This window comes from Amblyomma mixtum, chromosome 1, assembly GCF_055824585.1.
Source record: "Amblyomma mixtum isolate Tamu chromosome 1, ASM5582458v1, whole genome shotgun sequence".
NCBI classification, from domain to species: domain Eukaryota; kingdom Metazoa; phylum Arthropoda; class Arachnida; order Ixodida; family Ixodidae; genus Amblyomma; species Amblyomma mixtum.
Window position 1 is genome coordinate 141,923,401 of NC_143012.1, and position 22,300 is coordinate 141,945,700.

At 48.1% G+C, this 22,300-nt stretch overlaps 1 protein-coding gene across 1 annotated transcript in view; it reads left to right on the forward strand.

The window, feature by feature from the left end:
* Positions 1-22,300, forward strand: part of LOC149367775 (uncharacterized) — a 123,270-nt gene that overhangs the window by 77,197 nt on the left and 23,773 nt on the right. Inside the window, exon 6 of the mRNA XM_089567414.1 lies at positions 9,546-9,883. Coding sequence (XP_089423540.1) covers positions 9,546-9,883 — 338 coding nt within the window. The remainder of the gene's footprint in view (positions 1-9,545; positions 9,884-22,300) is intronic.

Below are 22,300 nucleotides of genomic sequence, written 5' to 3' on the forward strand. Positions count from 1 at the left end.
TAGGTTGAGTGGTGGAGGGAAGAAACCGTGAACGGTGGCGGTCGAGGAAGTGGTCAATCCTCGGCCGATGGGCTCCTCGTCCGTCTACCAGGCGGGATGTCTCGGGATCTTCCTCTGTGCATAAGGGTGAATCAGATGCGACATAATATTAGGAACCCTCAGTCGGTACATGCCGTACGGACAAATCTGCAAAACAATCTGATCGGCCCCCGAAAAGTGGTAGCACCGAAGTCAGAAAATTGATGCCACAGAAGCTAGAAACATCTACGAAGTTTTTTATGGTCCACTCAAATACTGATGAACCATAGCGAACTTCTCTGCATTCGTGATCGCCTAAACTCTAAAGAGCTGTGTAGGCAAAAACTACAAAGCAAAAAAGCAGCGAACCGGAGATTTCTTTGTAGAAATAAACACAAAAGAAAAAAGCAACAAACTGCTGTCATTACAAAATTTTGGAGAAATGAGTGTACAGGTAACTCCGCACCGCACCCTTAACCAATAAAAGATATGACGCTCTTTTATTGGTTAAGGGTGCGGTGCGGAGTTACCTTTGAACCCCTACAGAGCACTGATGCGGAAATAGAAGAACTAGCCGAACAAGGAGTAATAGCAGCCCGACGAATAAACATCCGGAGAAACAATGCTGAAATCAAGACCAAACACATAGTCCTAACTTTCAATAGCACAACTCTGCCTGATTCCATTCACGCCGCATACCTCCACTGTAAAGTCCGCCCATACATACCGAATCCGAGACGATGATTCAAATGCCAGCGCTTTGAACACAGCATGTTGGCTTGCAGGGGTAAACCCACTTGTGTCACATGCGCAGAAGACACACATACCGAGCAAAGATGCGAATGCACACCGAAATGCATCAACTACAATGGCGCACATAGCGCGTACTCCATGTCGGGCCCAGCCTGGAAAACAGAAAAACAAATTATAACTTTGAAGAACACAGAAAACCTGTCCTACCTTGAGGCAAAAAAAGTCTGTCTCCAACGGAAAGGGACATACTCTGAAGCGGTGACGCGGTGACCGCCGCGGCCTTCGGTTTCTGTCGGCACCGAGGTCGATCCGATGGACCTGGTGTTGACATCCAAGTCCCCACCACAGAAGCCGGTGCCATAGTTCACAGCGCTGAATATTTCGCGAGAAGACCACGCGATCCTCGTCGGAGGCCCTCAGGCCCCACTTTAAGCAGCGGCATCCTCGGCGACAGACACCCAGAACAGCTCTGCTGAACTGGACCTGTCGCCCGACCCTTCTAAGAAGGCAACTGCTGGTCCAAGTGAGTCTGCCACTGGAGCAGGGACTGGTTAAGCGGTGCGAACAAAAAAGACTAATGCTTAGGCCACGGGCCATCGCAACCAAGAAGCATCCTCCACGTCCACCGTGGAGAATACGGATGTCAGCGAAAGTCCGCCGACATCTAAAACTCACACAACCGCGGCGTCTCCGCGGAAATCCGGCGCCACGACAGTGGTGATGGATTCAACTCCTGCTTCGCCACCGCTGCAGCGGCGGCAAGTCTCCCTAGAAAAAAAGGGGAAACCATGAATCACTGCTCTTGAGAATAAGTAACTTTCCCCAATCCCCAAATTATCACAATGGCTTATCTAATACAATGGAATCGTAGAGGTCTACAGAGAAACTACACAGACATAACCGATATGCTCAAAACAATGGCACCTACAGCTGTGTGCCTGCAGGAAGCGAACCTTGGGCCACAGCACACACACTCTTAAAAAATTGTACTATTTTCCGGAAAGACCGAGTGCAAGCTAGTCGACTCTCAGGAGGCGTCGCTATCATTACGCAAAGCGATGTCCCTGCAAGAGAGGTATCATTAAAGACGAACTTAGAAGCGGTCGCAGTAAACATCGTTAGACATGAAACAATAACAATATGCTCTGTGTGCATACCACCACACAACACAATTACCATGCATGATCTAGAAGAACTTCTGAAACAATTGCCTGAGCCATATGTGATAATTGGGGATTTTAACGCACACTCTTCATTCTGGGGAAGTGAGCGTACTAATTCCAGCGGTCAGCTCATCGAGGATTTCATTCTTTCGAATAGCATATGTTTAATGAATACGGGAAAAGCCACGTGCTGCTGCCCCAGCTCTGTAAAAATGACCTGCCTCGATTTAGCATTTGCATCTTCATCGGTTGTTAACGATTTTCTTTGGGATGTTTTAGACGACCCTCAGGGAAGTGATCACGTACCTACGGTTTTAAAGCTAACATCAGCTACATTCATCCTCCCTACGAAGCCACGGCGATGGAATATCCACCTCGCCGATTGGGCACTTTTCAGAACGAAGGCCACACTGGAAAATGAATATGCCGAAACCCATACAATAGAAGAAATAGATGAAAATTTTGTGACATGTTCAATATCTGCAGCAGTAGAGGCTATCCCACAAACGTCTGAAATTGCGCGAAAAACACACAAAGCTTGGCGGTCAAATGAATGCACATTAGCTAAAAAGAAGCAAAACAAGGCTCGGGCAACTTTCGAAGATACCCCACTGCAGGAAACTTGCTCACCTTCAAAAGGGCTAAATCCAAAGCACGATACATTAGACGCAACGCAGAAAGGGCATCATGGCAACAGTACATATCCTTGTTAAAGAGCTCAATATCATCAAAGAAAATGTGGGAGCAGGTACGGAAATTCACAGGAGATTTTACTTCTTTCACATTTCCGAAGCTGACAACACCCGGTACTCAAACAACATTAGAAGAGCAGGCCAACATATTGGGAGAGCATTTTTCCAGTTTCAAGCTCATCCAACTAGACACACACACACATTCCAAAAGCAAAACACAATAGTAGAAAAACAAAAACTTCCCTTTGGAACATGCATACATGAAGACTACAATCATCATCATCATCATCATCATCATTTATTAACCCTTAAGGGTCCCGTGGGGACATTACATAAGGGGGGGATACAAGTGTCCGACGGTCATACATAAGAAAAGGCAAAAAAAGAACAAGAAGAGTGAAAAAAAATAAAAACTAGAAAGAAAACTAGACAAAGCAAAACAGTAAACAAATTATGAAGTCAATCAAAGGTAATGTGAGAAACAAGCAAAATAGTAAATACATTAATATAGTCAATCAAAAACAATGTGAAAAAAAACATACAGAAATACGCACCACAGTTAAACAACGCGTCCAATAAAGCGATCGTTTTGCAGCACATCGCAGCTGATACATAGAAAGTTTTGTTCTTCTTGGAAATGGTCGATGAGTAGCTGTCTAAAGTTGGAAGCATTAGTTTCAACGACAATGTTTTCGGGTAAGTTATTCCAAAATTCGATCGCGCAAAGAAGAAACGATTTGTTGAATGCATTGGCGGAGCCGTGCAAGCGCTGTATGCTGAATGAATTATATAAACGGCGAGATGATCGTACCGGAGTGCGCAGAAGGTTTTCACGAAGTGCTGGAAAACTGAAGTACAGTTTGTGGAATAGGCAGAGGATTGAAATTTTTCGGCGAAGCGCTAATGATTTGAGACCGAGAGATGATTTCATGAGAGTAACACTGAGCCGAGGTGTGTACTGCAAGGTGATGAAACGTGGTGCCCGGTTCTGGATGGCTTTGAGTGAGTCAATGAGGTAGACTTGGTGAGGGTTCCATATTGTCGAGGCGTATTCTAGTTTGCTGCGAATATACGTTTCATATGCTAGCTCTCTAATGGCTGGGGGGGACATCCGGATGAATCCAAGTGACCTGGAAGCGCTAGCGCATAATTTTGTTATGTGATGTGCCCATCAGTTCAGTAGTCAGCTCGAAGAGTTGTGTTTCGCACGAAAAGCCTGCCCTGAAACCATACTGATTGAGAAAGAAAAAAAGAATTCTGATCGAGGTGAGATGCAATTTGTGAGTATAATATGTGCTCGAAGAGTTTACACGAGCTACATGTCAATGAAATCGGTCGGTAATTGGAGGGGTCGGTGCGATCTCCAGCTTTGAAACTTGGTACAACTTTGCTTATCTTCCAGTCTTCCGGAAGTTGGCTAGTTTCGAGAGATTGGGCGAAAATCAGTTGTAGGATTTGGCTTGTAATGTATTTTGTTCCTTTGAGGATCTTGGCGGGGATGTTGTCTGGTCCAGGAGAAGTGTATGGTTTCAGGTTGTCAATGAGATTTAAGATTCCCTCTGACGTGATGACAATAGGTGGCATAGGTGCATAATTAAGGTTAGGCAGGTCAAAGCTGCTGCTTTCTGTGGGGTCATGAGTGAAAACAGAGGTGAAATATGTGTTCATTACATCGGAGCGCTCGAGATCTGTAACATCGGAGCCGTCTCGCGCCTTCAAAGAAATATTGTAGGAATGGTTTTTATTGGGTATGAGTAGGCTCCAGAATTTTTTCGGGTTCACTCGTGATATGTTCATGAGGTCGTGGCAGTAAAATTTTCTTTTCGAAGATCGTAAAAGGTGTATGTATTCGTGTAGGCAATCGACGTATTTCTGCCACCTCACAGTGCATCCTGATTTCTTGGCACTGCGGAAAAAGCGTTTCTTCTTTCGAGATAATTTTCTCGGCGCATTGGAGTACCACGGTTTACCGGTGTTCCCTCGGATGCAGATTAGCGGGACATAAGTATCTATAAGAGATAAAAGTTTTTCCTTGAAAAAACACCAGTTTTCATTCACCGATTTAGTGTGTCTGGAGATTCCAAAAGCGCAAAGGAAATCTCCGAGATGGGCGTTAATGCTCACGAAGTCAGCCTTGGAATAATCTCGGATAAATTTAATAGACGGTTGGCGGATGGGAATTTGAATGGAAAGGTTGAAAGATATTAGGCAGTGATCGCTTAGTCCACTAGTACACGAAAGCGATTCGATCAATTGAGGGTTAGAAACGAGGACTAGGTCGAGAATGTTTGAACCTCGCGTTGGAAGGCACACAGCTTGAGAAAGGTTGAAGGTAAGGACTAGTTCTAAAAAGTCTTTGGATTGCCGAGATGATGCATTCAGGTTTTCTCAGGGGATGTCAGGGAAATTGAAGTCCCCACAGACTTTAAGATTGGCGTGAGGGAAACGAGACCGTAAGTCTTCAAGAATAGAGTGAAGGTCATTAATAAACGACGGATCGCTGTCAGGGGCTCTGTAGCATGCGACTAGTATGTTGGTACTAGAGTGAAAGGAGAATTTAATGCATAGTATTTCACTATGGCTGGTAATACTAACTAGAGTGGAAGAAAAGCTTGATTTCACTAGAGCAAGGATGCCGCCTCCCCTGCGATCTACTCTGTCTAGCCGGTACACGTTAAATGACTGATTGTCATGAAGTAGTTCGAAATCTTGAATGTCGGGTGTCAGCCATGATTCAGCGAATAATACGATGCTTATTAATGCGAGCTTATGCGAGCTTATTACAATGCAGGAACTAAACACAGTACTAACGTCTGGTAAAAAAACAGCACCAGGCCCAGACAATATACATTATGCCATGCTTGCCCACCTCTCTGAGACTGCCATAGAGGCTCTCCTAAAGTTTTTTAATAAAATATGGATGAGTGGAGAAATCCCCCAAGCATGGAAAGAAGCAATCATAGTACCCTTCCTAAAACCTGGGAAACCACCAACTAGTCCCACCAGTTACAGGCCGATAGCACTCAGTAGCTGTATAGCAAAATCATTCGAAAGCATTCTAAACATCAGACTAACCTTCATACTTCAGTCCCAGCAACTTTTAGATATACACCAGTGCGGTTTTAAAAAGACATGTTCCACAACCGATCACCTTGTACGCTTTGAGAACACAGTCAGGGAAGCGTTCATCCACAACCAACACTGTGTCGGGGTCTTCTTCGACCTGGAGAAGGCTTACGATACCACGTGGAGGTTCGGTATCCTCCGTGACCTAGCGGGCCTAGGTATCCGCGGCAGGATGCTGAGCTGTTTGATCGACTTCCTGACCAATCGTACGTTCAGAGTCCGCCTAGGCGCAACCTTCTCCAACACTTTTATTCAAGAAACTGGCGTACCCCAGGGGTGCATCCTCCGCACGACCTTATTCATCATCAAAATGAACTCCATAGGAAACGTAATCCCAAAATTCATAATGTACTCAGTTTACGTAGATGACCTCCAAAAATTCAGGGGGCACTTTTACTGTCTAAAGTGCGTAGAAGCGAAAGCGTTTTCCGCACCACTTTGACTGCTTCTGTGTCACTGGTGGCGCCACATGTAATTGAGTACTAATTACTAAGTGATGACAAATCACTAATTAATGGTTAATTACTGATTAATGCCTGACTACTAATTAACTGCTAATTAATGACGCTTAAGCTTCGCTTTTAGGAGTGGAACGCGACAGCGTGTTGTAGCGCTGCCAGGGAGTCCACGGAACGCCACCACCCGTTCGGCGCGATGTCTTGCCGTTTGAAGGCAACGGTTTTTGAGGAAAGGAAATGGCGCGGTAATTCTGTGTCATCTCGGTGGACACCTTAACCGCACCGTAGAGGAAGGGAGGAAGTGGGAGTGAAAGAAGAAAGACAAAGATGGCCCGTTATGAAGAAAATGAAAATTGTATTTGAGGAAAGGAAATTACTCAGTAACTGTCTCACATATCTCGGTGGACACCCGTCAAAATTCAGGGAGGGGGGTGCACTTTTTTGACCTAAAGCGCAGTCACTGATGGGTTAAGATGTTAAGCTTCGCCTCTAAGAGTGGAACGCGACAGCGTCTTGCAACGCTGCCACGGAGTCCATAGAACGCCATCGCTCATTCGGTTCTACGCCTCGCTCGTCGGTAAATTGGTTTTTGAGGAAAGGAAATGTATCTGTCTCTCATATCCCGGTGGACACCTACACCTCGCCGGAAGGGAAGGGAGGAGGATGGCAGTGAGCGAAGACACCGTATTCACAAGACGCGCTTTTGTTCATTCCAAACCATCGAGCTGGCATGGCGGAGTGGATAGCATGCTCGTCTCGCACTCCGAAGACCGGGGTTCGATTCCCGAGCTCGACCAATTTCCTACTCGGTTTTATTTATTTATATGGCCTGACTAGAAAAGTTAATTAGGCTAATTGGGTACTTAAGCAATTAACTAAGCTCAGTCCCACTTACTTGGAGCATCACTATATGATCCCTTCAATTGGTCGCATGGTTACTCGATTGTAAAACATTTTATTCGCCGCGAAGAGCTTGGCATGCCAAAGTACAATCGGCCCCGTTTGAAATTGGCGCACTGTGACGTCACGACCGTTTCGACCAACTGAAAAGCGTGACTTTTCTGTCCACAACTGCTGCTTACAACGATGAGACATTAAAGGCTTTCGCCTTAATAGCATTGCGAAGCAATACGTGGTTCTGTTGCCGTTCTTCTCGTTCTTCTTCTGTCTCCGCAGCTCGCTGATGCTTTCTGTTTGCAACCTGCCGAAGCTTATAGGCTGGAGGCGGCATTTCATGGTCTTGACGAGAAGAGCGCAGAGAGGCCTCGGCCGTGGCTATGCGCCGCGCAAGGCAACGGCGTGAGATGGAGCCCCGTTTTTAAGCAGATGGTATGACGTCACATAGCGCGCAGCGCCCCTGGTGAGAGGAGCGGAAATCAGGCCGTGGCTATGCGCCGCGCAAGGAGAGGCGTGAGATGGGGCCCCGTTCTTACACAGATGGTATGACGTCATGCAGCGAGGTCACGCGAAAGGTCAAGCGTGGCTATGCGGCCGCGGCACGGCACGGGCTGAGGTGGTAGCGAAAGTAGTATTGCTTCGCAATAACAAATAAACTGTCTACCTGGGCAGATAGAAACGGATTTAGATTTTTCCCTCAGAAAACAGTAGCGGTTCTGTTCTGTTTGAGACGAGGCCTACAGGCCGACCCCTAACTATATTTAAATCAAACGTCATTACCTGTCAAACAAGAGCATAAATGTCTAGGGATAACTTTCGATAAAAAGCTCACTTTCTTGCCACATATAAACACCTTAAACAAAAAAGCTTCCCAGGCCCTCAATGTGCTGAAACTAGTGTCAAGAAAACGCTGGGGTTCTGATAGGGCATGCCTGTTACACATCTATCGTTCTCAGGTCCGCTCTAAGTTCGATTATGGGTCCATAGTATATAGCTCAGCAAGACCATCTTACATAAAACGACTGGATCCTATCCACAATCTTGGTTTAAGGTTGTCTTCCGGTGTTTACAGAACTTCCCCAATGGCAAGTCTGTATGTGGAAACTAATGAACCTGCCTTAGAAGATCGAAGAACTGCACTAACTAGTACATACATCCTCAAAATCCTTTCTGAGCCCAAACATCTCTGTTACCCAATTGTCACGAAATGCCCATCCCGAATACTCTTCAACAAGCCTCACGCGATTAAGTTGTTGCTCTTGCGCTTCGAACAAAAATGCCAAGCTCTGAACATACTGAATGAAATTAAAATATTGCCCCAAGACACGAAGCGCTACCACCATGGTACGCTCTCCCCACACTGTGTGACGTCACACTAACACGCCTTGGGAAAAGTTGTACACCACATGACTATATAATACAAGAATATCTAGGACTACAAGAAAAATACAGAAAATATACTGCATTTTATACTGATCGGTCAAAAACCCATGCTCATGTAGGAAGCGCAGGAATACAAGGAAAAAAATTAAAATGCAGTACGACTGCCCTCATGTGCTACAGTTTTCACCGCTGAGTGTTCTGCCATTTGTGTTGTGGTACAGAAAATAACAAATGGAAACATCGAAAACAGCATCATTTATACAGATTCACTGAGCGTCCTTACAGCATTAAACTCCAAAAATTCCACGGAGCCACTGATTGGAAGCATCATACACAATATAGTAAAGGTCACAACACAAAAACATGTTATAAAATTCTGCTGGGATCCCAGTAACGTTGGCATTAGGGATAATGAGAGAGCCGACATGTGTGCTGCACAAGGCAGAACCATGGAAATAAAACATGTGAATTTGCCTCCTAAGGATTACATGAAGTTAGTGCATAGCAAACTAAGAGCCAAATGGCAAGATTCTTGGGAAAATGAAGGAAACAAGCTGCATACTGTAAAGCCCATTTTGAAAGAATGGAAATCATGCCGCCATAAAGAACGTTTTATCGAAGTAATTTTATGTCGTTTACGCATAGGCCACACACACGTCACCCATAACTTCTTATTAACAAAAAAAGACAAACCTGTGTGTTAAATGTGTGGTGAGGAGCTCACAGTAAATCACATTTTAATTTCTTGTTCGCATCTCGAAGAACTTCGAAAAAAATTTTTAGGGTATTTTAGAATGAACACATTCCATTTCATCCCGTATTGCTTTTAGGCGAGCAAACACTTGTCGAGTTTTCACTTGTTTGTAAGTTTCTAAAGAAAGCCAATGTTTTAAATTTAATATAATGTAACCTCTATACACTTGACATAACATCATCTAACCTTGTGTTTGGCGCATGATAGCCATAGTTGCTTATGCGCCGTAAAACCCCATATAACTAACTAACTAACATTTTTACATATTGGCAACGACCTGAAAGCTGTCATGTGGTTCCAGGTTGAGCGCTCGCAACAAACTCCGGTCGGCGGCGCTCTTTTTCACGTACCGCGACTTTCTGGTAGAAGAGCCTGGCGTACCAATCAACCTGGTGTTCACGCCACCGTGCTCACCGTGCCGTGTCGGCTGCCAGTGTGGAGATCATCTGTCATCTCTCGAGGTGGTGTTCCGGATGAGAGTCGTGGATCCAGAGATCGTGTCGGCGTTGAGAGCCTACCTGCCCCTCACACGGAGTCTGAGGCGACTCGACGTGCGCTTCCCAGCATCCACTTCTGGCGCACACTTGGTCATTGAGGGTATCACTCTGAACAGCAGCATCGAGTATCTCAGTTTGAAGTGTAAGTAAGGGGGGTGTCTGTCAGCTGCCAGTGCGCAAAGTTGAGAGGTGAAGCTCAGTTATGTGCCAGACGTGCGCTGCTTAAATTGATTAAGACAGACTTAAAGACAACACGACCAGTTAAATGCAATCTGTACTGCATTCGATGTAGTGAAAAAAAAAAACGAAACAAGAGCACATAATGAAATCTTGATAAAAACATACATGGGAAAAGAAAGACGACACGGAAGTGAACTGTGTTTTTCACTTCAATGGAAGAAAGTCTCAGTTGGTAGGTTGCCTTTAAATGGTCGTGTAATCGTCTTTTACTGTCTTTGTCAACCGAAGGAGTGCACGTCTTACATATGACCATGTTCCAACTAGCGCAGTCTCTAGCACTTCTTTGATACTGATTGTTGTGAGCGTCAGTTTCATCGTGTACGCTGCCCTTCACTATGCTTACTGGAGCTTTTGCAAAGCTCGCCCGCACAGATGACGGCTTAAAATAACAGCTGGCTGCGAGCTGCCTGAAAACGCAAATTATGCCTCCTTTGACAGCAGCTGACGTGTGCTAGTTCACCTAGACTATATTGAGGGTACTGGCAGAGATGCCTGGCAACTTCCGATGAATCCACTCTTACAAAGCATAACCATAACAAGCGAGTATATTTCGCTCTCCAGTACCACCATCAATTGTTGGCATGTTAGTCAAGCTAGCCGCAATTTGTCGTGCATGTTGACCATGTGTAGCTTCATGTGTGGCTGCGCTGAGAATAAACACCTAGTTTTGTCCCGGTACCACCACCCTTCCCTCTTTATGCAGAACTTAAATATTCCTTTGTTTTCGTATTCAGTAAAGATGTGCTTATAGCGTATATGCTAACGGAGAGTCTAAAAAGAACTACCACCACTAAACCACCAAGCAAGGTGGTTTAGTGGTGGAATGATCGTTACCAGTGTAGTGTGCCAAGTGTGACAGGTTCCGCTACCACCATGCGCCGACACAGCGCTGCGCCTGACGACGACGAAGTTATGCGCCGACACTACGCTGCGCCTGACGATGACGAAGTTCCCCCGCTCTCTTCTCTCTTGGGGCTGGCTACGCCCGTCTACGCTGCCAGACCCTGCACAGCGGTTCGGTCTCTTGAGGACGCCTAATAAACGCACCCCTACAATTGTTGGAGGTGCGGGGTACGTCCCCTACCAACCTGGAACTCTGGAGCCGTACGCTGCCACCTGTGTCAACCATGCCAAATGAGACAGCCCCAACACCGGCGGCCAGTTCAACCACCGTCATTTGTTCTGGCGCCATCCGGCAGCGTGACCCTGCCCTCTTCAGTGGCACTGCCGACCAAGATGTTGACGACTGGTTGTCATCGTATGAGCGAGTAAGCAGCTACAACAAATGGGATGACACTATCAAGCTGAGTAACGTCATCTTTTATCTCACGGACGTGGCGAACCTCTGGTTTCGAAACCATGAGGCGGACCTACCCACTTGGCCCGTATTTAAGAAGAGTTTTGCGGAAGTATTCGGCCGTCCTGCGGTGCGCAAGCTCCGTGCCGAACAGCGCTTACGGGACCGCGCTCAACACACCGACGAGACCTTTACAAGTTACATTGAGGACATCGTTGACCTCTGCAAACGTGTCAACGCCGCCATGCCAGAAGCGGACAAGATCCACCACATCCTCAAAGGCATCGCTGACGACGCATTTCAGATGCTCCTCGCGAAAAATCCTACCACCATCAGTGAGGTTATTAAGCTTTGCCAGAGATACGACGAGCTCCGCAAGCAGCGCGCTTCCACACGGCTTGCCGGTGTCTGCGACGAGGCCCTCTCTACACTGGCCCTGGGCGGTACTTCTCCTGAGGACTCCCCTCTTCTCAACCAAATCAAAGCCTTCGTTCATGAAGAGGTCGCTCGCCAGCTGTCCCTCATATCACATTTTCAAGACCCCGCCCGCCAAGTTCCTGACTCGACCCCGTCTTTGGCTCCTACAATTCGCCGTGTCGTGCAAGACCAAGTCGCTGACCTGCTACCGTCCAGCCCTGTGCCCGCGCCTGTGACAGCACCCCTGACGTACGCCCAAGCGGTGGCCAGGCCACGACATACGCCGGCAACCGATTCCTACCAGGCCGCCCCTTCTTTCCGTCCTCCGCCGCCGTCTGAGCCCCCGTCTCAAGCTCCGTTTTCAAGGGTTCGCCCACATCCTACCAATCCCTGGCGTACTGCGGACAACCGACCCATCTGTTACGCCTGTGGTCTGCCCGGCCATGTCGCGCGGCTTTGCCGCCAGCGCCTTCCGCCTTCTCGACCTGACCTGCGCTCCTACCCGTACGATGCCGGACTATCCTCGCCGAGAAGGCCACCTGGTCCCCCCTTTGTTTCCCCTGATAGCCAAATTTACACCACTCGCCGATCGCCTTCCCCTCGACGCCGTTCCCCTTCTCCGATGCTGCGACGTTCTAGCTCCGCGCTTGAGGGAAACTAACAGCCGCAGTTCCGGGGGCAAGAACTGCGCTTGTTTCGAACTCCTCAAGTCCTCCGTGTCGTCCCGCTAATGTAATCGTAGTGTTCGTGGAAGGTGCCAAGGTTCTCGCCCTCGTCGACACGGGCGCTGCAGTATCTGTCATAAGTGAAGCTCTCTGCCGCCGACTCCGCAAAGTGACTACCCCAATTTCTGACTTTTCGCTTCGCACCGCCTCATCACAGCGCATTCATCCCTCAGCCGCATGTACGGCCCGTGTCCTCATTCAAGATGTTTTGTACACCATCGAGTTTATTGTGCTGTCTCACTGCTCACACGACATCATCCTGGGATGTGACTTCCTTTCGACTCATCGTGCCGTTATTGACTGCGCTCGAGCTGAAATCGCCTTTTCTCCGCTGTGTGACGCTCCCTTTTGCGACGTACCTACGCAGTCTGCCAAACTTGTGGTCGCGACTGATACCGACATTCCTCCGTTTTCTGCTGCCCTCGTGCCGCTCTCCTGTGTCGGCGTCCCTCATTCAACTGTTTTCTTCACGCCTTCCGAAACCGCTTCCCGCCATCCCTGCCTCCTGCTTCCCTTTGCTGTTCTGACGATCGACCATAGACAAAGTGCAATTTACGTCTCGAACCCATCTTCGTGCCCGTCAGCAGTGCTCCGAGGTGAATGCCTCGGGCGTATTGAAGAACTTGATTCCTGCCTTCCCTACCCTATTCTCGATACCACCGCTTCCTTCGATGCCGATGTGCTCAGCTCTTGTGATGTTCAGAATGATCCACCGCCCTCCGACGTCTTCCACCGTGCCATTGACGCCGACCTTCCTCCCGCGCTACGTGATCAACTCGTCGCCCTCCTCCAGCGCTTCAGTTCTTCTTTCGATCTTCCTCAGACTGCCTTGGGCCGTACGTCTGTCGTTGCGCACACCATCGACACCGGTACACACGCCCCTCTTCGCCAGCGCCCCTATCGTGTCTCGGCTTCTGAGCGCCGCGTCATTTCTGATCACGTGGACGACATGCTCCGTCGGGGTGTCATACAGCCCTCCTACAGTCCCTGGGCGTCTCCTGTTGTGTTGGTAAAAAAGAAAGATGGTTCCATCAGGTTCTGTGTTGATTACCGCCGGCTCAACAACATCACACGCAAGGACGTCTATCCCCTGCCACGAATCGATGACGCCCTGGACTGCTTGCAGGGAGCTGAATATTTCTCCTCGCTGGATTTGAGGTCAGGCTACTGGCAGGTGCCCATGGCTGACGCTGATCGCTCAAAAACTGCCTTCATAACACCTGACGGCTTATATGAGTTCAACGTCATGCCGTTTGGCCTTTGCAACGCCCCGGCAACTTTCGAACGCCTGATGGACACCATCCTTAGTGGACTCAAGTGGGAGAGTTGTCTCTGCTATCTCGATGACATCGTCGTCTTTTCTGCGGACTTTTCTTCTCATCTCATCCGCCTGGAGCGCGTTCTGACTTGTCTTACTGACGCTGGGCTCCAGATGAATTTGAAAAAGTGCCGCTTTGCTGCCCGACAACTCACCATTTTAGGACATGTAGTCTCTAAAGACGGCATTCTTCCAGACCCCGCCAAACTTCGTGCAGTTGCCGAATTTCCGAAGCCCACCTCACTGAAGCAGCTCCGTAGCTTCGTTGGCCTTTGCTCGTACTTCCGTCGCTTCATCTTAAATTTCGCCTCGATCATCGCTCCTCTGACCCAGCTACTCGCAGGCAGCTCCAACCTCTCCGCTTGGACGCCTGCTTGCGATGACGCCTTCGACACCTTGCGCCGCCTTTTGGTTTCGCCTCCTATCCTGCGCCACTTTGACCCGACTGCGCCTACTGAGATCCACACTGACGCCAGCGGTATTGGACTGGGTGCCGTTCTCACCCAACGCAAACCTGGCTTCCGTGAATATGTGGTCGCCTACGCCAGTCGGACCTTGAGCAAAGCGGAGGCCAACTATTCTGTTACCGAACCAGAATGTTTGGCCATCATTTGGGCCATTGGAAAATTTCGTCCCTATGTCTACGGTCGCCCGTTCTGTATAGTAACCGACCACCATGCCCTGTGCTGGCTGGCCTCTCTCGAAGACCCGTCAGGCCGCCTAGCTCGCTGGGCTCTGCGATTGCAGGAGTATGACATTCATGTCATTTACCGCTCCGGCCTCAAGCATAATGACGCGGACGCTCTTTCCCGCCCGCCGCTACCTAGTGCTTCATCGCCTGCTCCTGTGTCTGCTTACGACTTGTCCTCGCTTGCCACTGCCGACCTGTCAACCGAGCAGCAGAAAGACCCTTGGATCGCCAGTCTTATTAACTTCCTTTCGAGTCCTACGACTGGTAATTCGTCCCGTTCTCTCTTACGTCAAGCCCGTCACTTTTCTATTCGGGACGGTCTCCTCTACCGTCGCAATTACCTGTTCGACGGACGCAAATGGCTCCTAGTGATCCCCCGCCATCTCCGCACCGACATTTGCGCCGCTTTTCATGCGGACCCACAGTGTGCCCACGGCGGCGTGTTGAAAACCTACACGCACCCCTACACCAGGAATGATCGGTAACGTGGACACAGTTGCAGACTAATGCCAATCCCTGCCACAGCCTTCTAAATGAAATCAACGCAACTGTATACAGTAATAAAGCTCACTGCGGGTGGCCCCTGGTTATACCGCATAGCATGGTCATTCCTTAAAACGTGAGCTACCCCGACGAATCGCAACTCAACTCTTCAGCACCAAGAGGCAGCTCTGTCTGGCATGAACCTCGAATACCCGCTCCGGCTGATTGACAGGGCAGAGTGGACAGCACAAGCCATTGGGCGCAGAAATGAGATGGCCACAATGTTTCACTCTCACTGATTCACTCAGGCAGTGAGCCCGTCAGTCATTAAGTGAGTCATTCATTCACTCAGTCATTCATTAATTCAGTCCTTCACTCAATCACTCCGCCATTCAGTGAGTCACTCAGTCAATGCCTCAGTCAGTCAGTCACTCGATCAGTCACCCAGTTAGACACTAGGTCAGTCACTTAGTCAGTGTCTCACTCACTCACTCACTCACTCAATCTCTGTCTGTCAGTCAGTCTCTCAAATACGGTCAGTTAGTCAGTCTCTCTCTCTCTCTGTAAGTCAGTCAGTACCTCACTGTCAATCAGTCTCACACTATCCGTCAGTCAGTATCCCACACTGTGTCAGTCAGTCTGTCTCTCACATTCTGTCAGTCAATCAGTCTCTCACACTCTGTCCGTCGGTCCGTCTCTCACACTCTCAGTCAGTCTATCTTTGTCAGTGAATGAGTATCTCACTCACTCTGTCAGTCTCTCACTCACTCTGTCAGTCTCTCACTCACTCTGTCAGTCTCTCACTCACTCTGTCAGTCTCTCACTCACTCTGTCAGTCTCTTGCGCACTCGGTCAGTCTCTTGCTCACTCGGTCAATCTCTCACTCACTCTGTCAGTCTCTCACTCACTCTGTCAGTCTCTCACTCACTCTGTCAGTCTCTTGCTCACTCGGTCAGTCTCTTGCTCACTCGGTCAATCTCTCGCTCACTCGGTCAATCTGTCACTCACTCGGTCAATCTCTCACTCACTATGTCAGTCTCTCACTCAATCTGTCCATTTCTCAGTCAGTCTCTCACTCACTCAGTCTCTCAGTCAGTCACTCACTCACGGAGTCACTCACTCACTCTTCCACTGTCCCATGCAGTCACTCGCCCACCCTCTCAATCACTCACTCTTTCTGTCAGTCAGTCACTGACACTTTCACTCATTCTTTCACTCACTCCGTCAGTCAGTCAATTTTTCACTCATTGGGTCAGTCAGTCTCTCAATCCTTCCCTCATTCAGTCACTCACTGATTTATTCAGTCACTCACTGATTTATTCAGTCACTCACTGATCCTTTCAATCACTCATTGATGCATTCAGTCACTCACTGATGCATTCCGTCACTCACTGATGCATTCCGTCACTCACTGATGCATTCCGTCACTCACTGATGCATTCCGTCACTCACTGATGCATTCCGTCACTCACTGATGCATTCCGTCACTCACTGATGCATTCCGTCACTCACTGATGCATTGCGTCACCCACTGATGCATTCCGTCACTCACTGAAGCATTCCGTCACTCACTGATGCATTCCGTCACTCACTGATTTATTCAGTCACTCACTGATGCATTCCATCACTCACTGATTTATTCAGTCACTCACTGATGCATTCCATCACTCACTGATGCATTCCGTCACTCACTGATGCATTCCGTCACTCACTGATGCATTCCGTCACTCACTGATGCATTCCGTCACTCACTGATGCATTCCGTCACTCACTGATGCATTCCGTCACTCACTGATGCATTCCGTCACTCACTGATGCATTCAGTCACCCACTGATGCACTCACTGATTCACTCAGGCACTCACTGATTCACTCATCATCATCATCTGAATACTATCACTGCATGGCAAAAGCCTCTCCCATCTATTTCTAATTAACCCTAACCTTTGCCAGTTGCGGCCATCGTATCCCCGCAAATTTCTTAATCTCATCTGCCAACCTAACTTTCTGTCACCCCCTGCTACGTTTGCCTTCTCTTGAAATCCACTCACTTACCCTTGAGGACCACCGGTCATCTTAGCTTCGCATTACATCCTCTGCCCAAGTCCACTGCTTCCTCTTCATTTCTACTAGGAGCTCATTAACCCGCGTTTGTTCCCTCTCCCACTCCGCCCGATTCAGATCTCTTAACGTTGCGCCTATCATTTTTCTTTCAATATCTCGCTGCGTTGTCCTTAACATAAGCTGAACCCTCTTTGTTAGTCTCCACATTTCTGCCCCATAGGTGAGTACCGGCAAGATACAGCTGTTGTATAGCTTTCTCGAGTTATATTAGTAAACTTCCATTCATGATATGAGAGAACCTGCCATATGCGCTCCACCCTTCTTATTCTTCTAGTTATTTCCATCTCATGTTCCGGATCAGCGGTCTCTACCTGCCCTAAGTAGACATATTCCCTTACTACTTCCAGCACCTCGCTACCAATTGCGTACTTCTGTTCCCTTGCTAGACTGTTGAATATGACTTTGGTTTTCTGCATGTTAATGTCTAACCCCACCGTTCTGCTGTGCCTGTTTTTTTGCAGTTCATGTCCTGTGTGACCTAGCAAGGCAATGTCATCAGCGAATCGCTAATTACTCAGGTATCCTTTATTAACTCTTATCCCCAACTTTTCCCATTTCAGGCCCCGGAATACCTCCTGTAAGCAGGCAGTGAATAGCATTGGCGAGATCACATCTCCCTGCCTGACATCTTTCCTTATTGGAACTTTATTGCTTACTTTATGGAGAACCATAGTAGCTGTGCAATTGTTATAAATATCTTCCAATATTTTCACATAAAAATATTCTACACCCAGATTCCGCAATGCCTGCATGACAGCTGAGGTCTCCACTGAGTCAAATGCTTTCTCGTAATCAATGGAGGCTATGTATAGGGGTTGGTTATGTTCTGCGCATTTCTCTATGACCTGGTTGATAGCGCGAATACGGTCTACTGTCGAGTATCCTTTATGAAAACCTGCCTGATCATTTGGCTGATTGAAGTCTAGGGTTTTCGTGACTCTAATAGCGATTACCTTAGTAAATACCTTGTAGGCAATTGACAGTAAGCTAATCGGTCTGTAATTCTTCAAGCCGCATGTTATCATGCGGTTGTCTTTTTGAGGTTGTCCTTTACAACCTCACTCTATATTCTGTAATTCTTCAAGCCTTGACGTCTCCTTTCTTATGAATTAAGATAATGTTAGCGTTCTTCCAAGCTCCTGGTACGCTCGAGGTCACAAGGCATTGCGTATACAAGGTGGCAATTTTTTCTAGCGCAATCTCCCATCCGTCCTTCAACAAATCTGCTGTTATTTGATCCTCACCAGCTGCGTTTCTGCTTTGCATTGCTGGTAAGGCTTTCTTTATTACCTCCTTCGTTACAGGCGGGATGTCCCATTTCTTTGCTCGGCTGCCTTTCTCAGTAACGTTCTGATTACATTCGCTGCTGTATATATTTGTGTAAAACATTTAACTATCATATCCATATTGCTAATGGTATTGCCCTCTTTTTTCTCTTAGGGCATTCATCTGGATTTTAGCTATACCCAGTTTTCTCTGCACTGCTTTTAGGCTACCTCCGTTCTTTACAGCATGGTCAATTTTCTCCATGTTAAACTTCCTTAAGTCGGCTACATTGATCTTATTTATTAACTTCGATAGCTCTGCTAGTTCTATTCTGTCTTCGAAGTTAGACGTCCTGAGGTTTTGCGTTTCTTATTCAGATCTTTAGTCTAATGAGATAGCTTGCCGGTATCCTGTCGAACCATCCTACCATCTACTTTTGCGGCACACTCCGTAACGACAGCTGTGAGGTTATCGTTCATTGTTTCAAAATTACAGTCGTCTTCTTCAATTAAAGCGGAAAATCTATTCTGCAGCGAAATCCTGAATTCATATACTTTCCCTCTTGATGCTAACTCGTTAATAGCCTTTCGCTTCACTAGTTTCCTCCGTTTCCTCTTCAAATCTAAGCTACTACGAGAACTTGCCATTCTGTGGCCGCTACAACGAACCTTTCCGACCTTTGTAGGTCCGTTGTAGCCCTGCAATGCATCGGAAAGGTCCGTTGTAGCGACCGCAGAAAGGTAAGGTTCCAGGATTCACTCAGGCACTCACTGATTCACTCACTGAGTACCTCGCTCAGGCACTCACTCAGTCTCTCACTCGCTCATTTACTCACTTTAGCACTCACTCGCTCATTTACTCACTCAGGCACTCACTCTCTCATTTACTCACTCAGACACTCACTCTCATTTACTCAGTCACTCATTCAGTCGGTAAGCCACTGTCACTCACTCAGTCATCCATTCACTTGCTCAGTCATTCACTCACTTGCTCAGTGATTCACTCACTTGCCTAGTCATTCACTCACTTGCCTAGTCATTCACTCACTCGCTTAGTCATACACTCACTTGCTCAGTCATTCACTCACTCGCTCAGTCATTCACTCACTCGCTCAGTCATTCACTCACTCGCTCAATCATTCACTCACTCGCTCAGTCATTCACTCGCTCGCTCAGTCATTCACTCGCTCGCTCAGTCATTCACTCGCTCGGTCAGTCATTCACTCACTCGCTCAGTCATTTAATCACTCGCTCAGTCATTTAATCACTCGCTCAGTCATTTAATCACTCGCTCAGACATTTAATCACCCGCTGAGTCATTCACTCACTCGCTCAGACATTCACTCACTCGCTCAGTCATTCACTCACTCGCTCAGTCATTCACTCACTCGCTCAGTCATTCACTCACTCGCTCAGTCATTCACTCACTCGCTCAGTCATTTACTCAGTCGCTGCCATTCACTCAGCCACTCAATCCCTCACTTAGCCACTCACCCCCTCACTTAGCCACTCATTCCCTCACTTGGCCACTCATTCCCTCACTCAGTCGCTCACTAACTCAGTCATTTACTAACCCACGAAAAGCGCTTACAACAGGGAGAAAATGGACAAAAGTAGTCACGAGACACATGCGAAGCAAGAGACTCCGCCATCAGCGACCACAGTATGACGCTAGAAATGTTATAGCGCAAACAAAAGACACGGACAAGAGAGACGAAACACACACACGCGCGCTATCTGTGGCCTCGTGGTAGAGCACCCGCTGTGGCTTCTGGAGGTGGTGGATTCGACTCCCGGCGCCGGCCGGGTACCCACCGGTTTTCTCAAAATGGGTTCAAGCTATGCCCCGGTCTGGTGCTCGGCTTCCTAGGGTTGCATGGCTTGGTAAACTAGGCTACGCCTTCAAATTCCGTCACTGTGGGCAAAGAGTCGCATGGACAAGAGTCACAGGGACAAAGCGAAAGAAAAAGGCCACATGTTGTGCTTCTACCACACGAGGCAGATTTAGGATCGCTTGGCGGCGGAACTTATCTCTGATCCGTCAGGGCAACTTTTTGGTCTAAGACCCTAGTGGGTGTGTGTGTGTTTCGTCTCTCTTGTCCGTGTCTTTGTTTGCGCTATAACATTTCTACTTCAAGATGAACTACCAACTCGCCCAACAGGAAGTTTTAATGACTATGACGCTAGACTCGGCCACGATTGTGAGCCAGCACTAATTTATTAGCGCCGCTGAACTGAAGGCTTAGTGTCGTACACTTTAGATATCCTTGTTTTGTGCTTCATTCGCATATCTACTGCTTACCGAACTGGACCATACCCAGGCATCTCTTGGACATTGTTAGAGCATGAGTGTAATAACGCGACAGCGATTAGTCTGCCGTTCTGCAGCAAATCCAGCACTGTCCATGTCGACGTTGTCGGAGATGTGAGCGAAAAATCCGGGTCGTGCTACCTGCTCACCGTGAGAAATGACGACTGGTCTCGAGAGGTTGCTAGGGCACAGCAACCTGGGTCTGACAAGCCCCACAGGTGGCCTTTTTGAAAGTCACCTGAATGGGCAGTGGTACTATCGCGCTCAATATTACTTGCAACCTGGAGCAGCGTGGCCGGAGCGCTCTCCAGAAGCATGGTGGAGCCGACAAGCGACGCACTTGAAAACAAAAAGGAAAGAATTTTGCCCTTCCACCACTCAGTCTTCTCCCCTGTGCCGTCTGGTCTTTGCTGTACCATGGCGTTATCCAATCGCCGGCGCTTGCGTGACGAATGCAAGGGGCATGTCGCAGTTGATTTTGTTTCGCACCTTTTACTTTCACCTGTGATGCCCGATAAAACCGTGGCCCGAATCACGCTTCAATCACTGTATTACTGAAGCGGTTTTGACAGTTTCAGCCGGTTTTGGAGGAACGGTGCACATTGCTGTTGCAAATACGGCTCGAGTTCCGGAAAGCGAAAGTATACGGATCTCAGAACTTTCCCTGAGGTCCTACACTCAGCGCAGAATGGCAGATATGACGTGGTGGTCAGCACACACAGTCAACCGTACCGTGCAAGCATATCGAAAGGGATGCCGCATTTCAGGTGCTCCACATAACCGACGCCCGCGGGCAACTACAGCGACAGAAGATGAAGTTTTGATCGGGGCTGCTTACGCTATCTCGTTTGGCACCGCGCAAGATTTCTCCGATGCTGCAAAGGTTTCGGCTCCCATTTCCACAGTGAGGAGACAGCTGGCCGAAGGCTATCTAAAGAACTGGCTAGCTGTGCAGAAGCCACGACTGACGCAGCAACACAAAGCGGCCCGCCTTCATTTCGCCAGTGAGCACAGTGGCTGGAGTGTTGACCATTGGGTAACGGTCGTCTTTTCAGATGAGTCGACCTTCACCACCATCTGGGACCAGACACGGCACGGCCTGACAACGCTCGCTATGATCAAGAATATATTCAGGATGTAGCTGCAAGCGGCAGGACGGCTGCAAACGTATGGGGAATCATGTCTGGGGAAGGACTGGTTCCATTGGTCCGAATTGAAGGCTTCCTGACCAGCGAAAAGTACTGTGAGATCTTGAACTGCACAGCGATTCCTTATGTCTTGGATGGCCCGTTTCCCGACGAAAACTTCTGTTTGTTAGCAAGATCTATCTCCCATCCACACAGCAAGGCAGGTCAAGACATTGCTACAGGAACGTGGTGTACCCAAGCTTCATAGATCCCTAAGGGTGCGAACGTTAATATTATTGAGCATTTCAGGTGTCGAATGAAGAGCACATTATGCAAGCAAGGCCTCAACAGCGCATCTCACGACGACTTGTGGATAGCCATCCAAGCAGCGTGGCATGCTGTCCGAGCGGACACGAGCTACGTTGATGCCCTCTATGCGTCCCTTCCGTCGAGGATGCGTGAAATGATCAGCGCTCATGGAAGGATGACCCGCTATTAGGCGTCTTCAGTCTGTTTTTATTTCTTTTCTTCGAACGACGGTCATCGTTCCGCCTGATTTGTT